The sequence below is a fragment of the Symphalangus syndactylus genome, chromosome 1, assembly GCF_028878055.3.
Source record: "Symphalangus syndactylus isolate Jambi chromosome 1, NHGRI_mSymSyn1-v2.1_pri, whole genome shotgun sequence".
NCBI lineage: Eukaryota > Metazoa > Chordata > Mammalia > Primates > Hylobatidae > Symphalangus > Symphalangus syndactylus.
This window is the reverse complement of record NC_072423.2, coordinates 83,841,437-83,847,967: the sequence shown is the minus strand read 5'-3', so window position 1 is coordinate 83,847,967 and position 6,531 is coordinate 83,841,437. Positions and strand designations below refer to the sequence as shown.

Genomic DNA, 6,531 nt, shown 5'->3' with positions numbered 1-6,531 from the left:
TAATAAACATTTCAATTGAGGCTTTTCTGTTATTAAATGCATTTTATTGCAATAAATATATTGAAGCTCAGAAAACTCCCATCACCTGCCCAAGGCAGCCAAAATTTCTGCTTAGTGTTGATTATATGTCAGGTGCTTAGCACAGAAAATGCCATCATTTGGTATTGGTTGAGGCAATTAAACTCTTTTCTACTCTATTTGTAGGCGTAATATCCATAAGCCATGCAGAGGAGCTATCACACAGCAACTAAGTTCATCCTGCTGGGCTTCACCACAGACCCAGGGATGCAGCCGGGCCTCTTCATGGTGTTCCTGGGTGTGTACTGTCTGACTGTGGTAGGAAATAGCACCCTCATCGTGTTGATCTGTAATGACTCCCACCTCCACACATCCATGTATTTTTTCATTGGAAATCTGTCATTTCTGGATCTCTGGTATTCTTCTGTCTACACCCCAGGTCACTACTCCTAGTGATCTGCATCTCTGAAGACAAAAGCATCTCCTTTGCTGGCTGCCTGTGTCAGTTCTTCTTCTCTGCCGGGCTGGCCTATAGTGAGTGCTACCTGCTGGCTGCCATGGCTTATGACCGCTACGTGGCCATCTCCAAGCCCCTGCTTTATACTCGGGCCATGCCAAGGAGATTGTGCATTTGTCTGGTTTTATATTCCTATACTGGGGGTTTTGTCAACGCAATAATATTAACCAGCAACACATTCACATTGGATTTTTGTGGTGACAATGTCATTGATGACTTTTTCTGTGATGTCCCACCCCTGGTGAAGCTGGCATGCAATGCGAGAGAGAGCTACCAGGCTGTGCTGCACTTCCTGCTGGCCTCCAATGTCATCCCCCCTACCGTGCTCATCCTTGCCTCTTACCTCTCCATCATCACCACCATCCTGAGTATCCACTCTACCCAGGGCCGCATCAAAGCCTTCACATGCTCCTCCCACCTGATCTCCGTTACCTTATACTACGGCTCCATTCTCTACATCTACTCTCGGCCAAGTTCCAGCTACTCCCTCTAGAGGGACAAAATGGTTTCTACCTTTTATACTGTGCTGTTCCCCATGTTGAATCCCATGATCTACAGTCTGAGGAATAAAGACGTGAAAGAAGCTCTGAAAAAATTCTTCAAGTCAGCATAATCCAAAGTCTGAACTGACATAATGTTCTCAAATCAATGCTAAGTGATAACAAACTGCTCAGAGAGGTTACAGAACTGGATTTTTATTTCTTTTTTACCATTGAACAAAATTCAACAGGAAAAATTGTGTTTCTTTGTATTTTGTTTGTTTGTTATGATTTTGAGATCAGACTATAATATATACTACAGTATTGTAGATTCAATTGAATATTGATACAGTTTTTAAAATTCAGTATCTCCGATTAATGCAAAATGGAAGAGTAATACTTCTGACATCCTAAGTAAAATTAAATTTTACTTTGTTCTTTCCCATAATATTAACCCAATTATTTTTCCTACATTGTGAGTATTATGGAGATGAAAAGAAAACATAATATGGATCTTTGATATTTGCGGGATATACCCCAAATCCTTCTAGTCAAGTACTCGAACAGCTTCCTTTGTGATAGAGGAATAAGAATGTTAAGATTATTTTGATGGAAAGAGGCAGGATGTGTTGGAAAATAAATGCAGCTGAAGGGAAAGATGAGAAATGTCAAAGTAAAGACAAATGAAATGGCTACAACTATTTGTCCTAAATTTTTAAAATTTAATTAATTTTTTAAATGTGTTCATTCCAGCAAATATTATAACCTTTCTTTAACAAAGTGCTAATCTCTAAGCTGCAAGCTTGTGATTTGAGAACTGTAACCATTAATCCTTAACTTGCCATCTTCTAAAGGCTACTAGATGAAATATCAACCCAACCTGCCATCACAAGAGAGTTCAGTTATGGAGTTTATATCAGGGTTTAGGGAATTGGGCTCAAGGCCAAGGCTAGTTTCCATGTGGTTAGCAACATGTTTGATTTTTCAGGGTTTCAGGCATTGACCTAAACAAGTTTATCAGTTCTTAGTAATGTTCAAGGCCCAGGCTGGGTTCAGGCCAGGGACAAACATGCAGCTTCTGTCTTTTGGTCAGGACAAAGGAAAAAGAAAGGTAACTAGGAAACGGTGGTTACTGTTGTTGTTCATTTGTTTCATTTTGTTTAATGTTGTCACATCGCTGTGTGACCTGAGAGAGAGTACTGTGGAGTACTCACTCCTTGTAAGAGAGAAGACTCTTTTAGGATGATATGCAATTCTAAAGACACACATTTATTCATTAATTTTGAGATAGATTTTTGTTGTCGTTGTTTGTAATCTGAACAACTCTTAAACATCTTCCTAATATTCTCTTTATGTAGAAGGCATGAGGTTTACAAAGATACTCCCTATATGCTCAATTAGAGCTTTCTGAAGAAATTTTGAGGAAATGATTTTCTTAAAATAAATATTTGTAAAATCTTGGGCATATTTCCAGAAGTCTCACCCTTTCAGGTATTCTTGTCACCTAGTAAAGATTGCTTACCAAGCTTCAAAGTCAAACTATATTCATTAAACCACGTAATTTATTTTGTTCGCCAAGATCTCCCAAAGGCAGCAAACACAATGAAATCTATGAAAGATTTAATACTGCCAAGGCAAAATACCATATTGTAGAATGTCAAACAACCCAGTATTATAAGTTTTAAATATTACTTTGTTTTGTTTACATCATAACAAACTAATAACAAAGAATCATGTGGTCAATGTCTTAATGTTTTAAATATGACTCATTGAATTTAATTGAACTACAGAAATGCAAATGAACATATTTATAAGCCAATAATCTGGAAAATTCAATAACAGCATTTGCAAAGAGAATAACCTTCATGTTTGTGGTCGTATAGTCTGTGTTGCTTTCCTGAAGGCCTCTTTGATATCTTTGTTTCTCAAGCTATAGATGAGAGGGTTGAGCAGTGGGTTGATCACAGTGTAAAACAGAGCAGCTACTTTGTCCCTCTTTAGGGAGTAGGTGGAACTAGGCCTTGAATACATAAACAACAATGATCCATAGAACAGCATGACTGAGATGAGGTGGGAAGCACAGGTGGAGAATGCCTTGTGTCTTCCTGAAGCTGAGTGGATTCTCAGGATAGCCAGGAGGATGTTGACATAGGAAATCAGGATAGCAAGAATGCTGGAGAGGACTGTGAAGCCCACCACACCAAGCAGGACTTTTTCATAGACCCTGGTGTCTGTACAGGACATTTTTACCAATGGTGGTGCATCGCAGAAAAAGTGGTCAATGATATTTTTACCACAAAAATGCAGGCGGAATGTATTGGCAGTATGAGCTATGGCGTTCAAAAATCCTCCTATGTAGGAGCCAGCAACAAGCCCAGTACAGAGGGCAGTGGACATGGTACCTGAATAAAGCAGTGGGTTACAAATTGCTGCATGGCGGTCATATGCCATGGCTGCCAGGAGATAGCATTCAGTGTAGGCTACAACACAGGAAAAAAACAGCTGAGCCCCACATCCAGCCAAGGAAATGCGCTTACCTTCTGAGATACAACTGGCCAGGATTTGGGGGGTATACACAGAGGTATACCAGAAATCCAAAAAAGACAGATTGCCAATGAAAAGGTACATAGGAGTATGCAAGTGGGAATCAATTCGGATTAAGATAACCAAGGTCATGTTTCCTGACAAGGTTATCAAATAGAGCATCAGAAACACTCCAAATAGAATCGGCTGCCACTGGGGGTCTGCTGAGAAACCCAACAAGATGAATTCAGTCAGGATGGTGAGATTTCCCACTTCCATGTCCACAGAGGTGAAAGCCTGACTACCACGAGAAGGGAAAAGCATCACTTAGTGATTTTTCTATTGACACAAGTTGACAAGGGTATCAATTAAATCAACAATTACTAAGAAGCTTGTAGATTTTTCTCCATTCCTATCTAGAATTATAGGACTTCAGTCCGTGATTTGGAAAAATTACTGGAATTGGAGTCAAAAATAATTTGAAAAATCAGAATTTTATTTATTAACTATTTAATACAGGGCAAGACCCATATTCTCATAAAACATGAAAAAAAATGAAACTCACAAGGATAACTAATTACTTCTACTTTTTTTTGAGACGGAATCTCACTCTGTCACCCAGGCTGGAGTACAGTGGCATGATCTCCATTCACTGCAATCTCTGCCTCCTAGGTTCAAGCAATTCTCCTGCCTCAGCCTCCCGAGTAGCTGGGACTACGGGTGCCTACCACCACACCCGACTCTACTAAAAGTAGCGTTTTACCATGTTGGCAAGGCTCGTCTCAAACTCCTGACCTCAGGTGATCCACCTGCCTCAGCCTCCCAAAGTGCTGGGATTACAAGCGTGAGCCGTTGCACCTGGCCGACTAGTAACTTCTTGACAGACTTTCTGATTGAATAAGGAAAACATACATAAAAATAACACAGCCCAATATTGGGTACATTAGTGGGCACTCAAAAAATGTCACTATCTTTCTATAAGTTATTGAAAACTTCTTACGTGTCAAGTATTTATATTGTTAAGTATCAGATTACTAAAGCTGCTATTTATATTACAAATATAAATACATTATGACCATGTACCAGTTACTATTCTAAGTCTTATACTTAACCCTTTGAGTCTTGGATGGCGTGGTGGTTTGCTTTGGCCAATAGATTGAAAGATAGGCAGCTCCATGTGGATTCAAAGCCTGGATTTCAAGAGGCTTTTTATGTTTCTCTTCTCACTTTTAAAATCCTACCACCACCATGTAAATAAGCCTGGGTTAGTTTGCTGGATAAGACATCTGGCTGTGCTCACTCTGTCACCCCAGCTGACTGCAAGTTGTCCCCCAAACATGCAGGTGGGGCCCTTCTATATGATCCAGCCTACAGTGGCGCTAAGAGCTACCCACAGACATGAGCAAGCCCAGGTGAGAAAAGACAGGTCTGGCATAGGCAGAATTGCCCAAGTGATATGGCATCTGAGTTCAAAACCAGATCTTCTTACTTGGTAGTTCTACAATCTGGGAAAAGTATCTTAACAATTCCCCACCTACATGTATTTACCTCCAAAAGGGTGAGAAAACATCCGTGTTAAGAAAACAGCCCATTTTCTGGACAGAAAATCAATCTACAAAATTTTAATTATCATTATTCTGAGTGGGAGGATAATTATCTGACTTAATTATAAATTCTGAGCTTGTAAAACATAAATAAATAAATAAAACTAAGTTTATGCAAATAAGCAATTTCAGCCAGAAGAGTGGTATCATCCAGTATCTTGTTAAAATCCTAGAATTTAATATTTTTGTCAACTCTTCCCATGTAACTTGGCAAAGGAGTTACAGGTTTTAGGATTGTGAGGCCCAATATTTGGTACATATCCCTGACACCACTCACTGTATGATTCAGGAAAGTAATTCCTCATCTCAGGAACACAATTCACCCATCTGAAAATTTTGGTTGATCCTATTCTCAGCACCAAACTTCCATGATTCCAATTTGCTAAAATCTCTTATAGAAATTGTTATGTGCCAGGTGCGGTGGCTCACACCTGTAATACCAGCACTTTAGGAGGCTGAGGCAGGAGGATCACTTGAGGCCAGGAGTTCAGGACCAGCCTGACCAACATAGCAAAATCCTGTCTCTACTAAAAATCAGGCAGGTGTGGTGGTACATGGCTGTAATCCCAGCTACTTGGGAGGCTGAGGCAGGAGAATCGCTTGAATCCAGGAGGCAGAGGTTGCAGTGAGCTGAGATTGCACCATTGCACTCCAGCATGGGTGACAGAGAGACACTCTGTCTAAAAAAGAAAAAAAAAAAGAAAGAAAGAAAGAAAGAAAGAAAGAAAGAAAGAAAGAAAGAAAGAAAGAAAGAAGAAAGAAAGAAAGGAAGAAAGAAAGAGAAAGAAAGAAAGAAGAGAAAGAAGAAAGAAGAAAAAGAAAGAAAGAAAGAAAGAAAGAAAGAAAGAAAGAAAGAAAGAAAGAAAGAAAGAAAAAAAAAAAAAGAAAAAGAAAAACTTTCATGAAACAATAGCCTCACTTGTTGCAATACAGTGTGGCAGAGCAGATTAACAGTCCATATGTACACACGTATCTTGGGATACACAGGACATGACCACTGTCTTGGTTGAAGTGAGACATTAAATTTGCTGAAGACAACTGCACCCTTCTTTTCATCTCAAGATTTGCATCCACATTCTTGTGTCCTTAAAATACAATCCTATGAAGTTATGCATATATTCTAAACACTGCATTTCTTAATTTCTTTATCTGCAAATAATTAATGGCTCAAATTTTTTGACTCATGAACCGCTTTGAGAACTTGATAAACTCAGCAATGATAATTCTCAAATATGATTATGTATATATGTAAAAACACACAAAATTTTAATGGGTTCACAAACTCCCAAAAATCTATTAGTTTGCCAGTTATGATTTCAGATTTAAAAATTCTACTAACGGAAGATGGCTAAGTTCAGTCAGGTGTTAGTATGCCATAATAAGAGAGGAG

General features: G+C 39.0%; 1 protein-coding gene and 1 pseudogene across 1 annotated transcript; one reads left to right on the top strand and one right to left on the bottom strand.

The window, feature by feature from the left end:
- The first annotated feature begins 222 nt into the window (after nucleotides 1-222).
- LOC129489800 (olfactory receptor 9G9-like) lies at nucleotides 223-1,160 on the top strand (annotated as a pseudogene).
- A 1,717-nt stretch (nucleotides 1,161-2,877) lies between these two features.
- On the bottom strand, nucleotides 2,878-3,861 carry LOC129489792 (olfactory receptor 9G4-like). Its single transcript, XM_055292920.1, has one exon. It carries the CDS (start codon nucleotides 3,859-3,861, stop codon nucleotides 2,878-2,880), a length of 984 nt encoding a protein of 327 aa, XP_055148895.1.
- Between the last annotated feature and the right edge of the window lie 2,670 nt (nucleotides 3,862-6,531).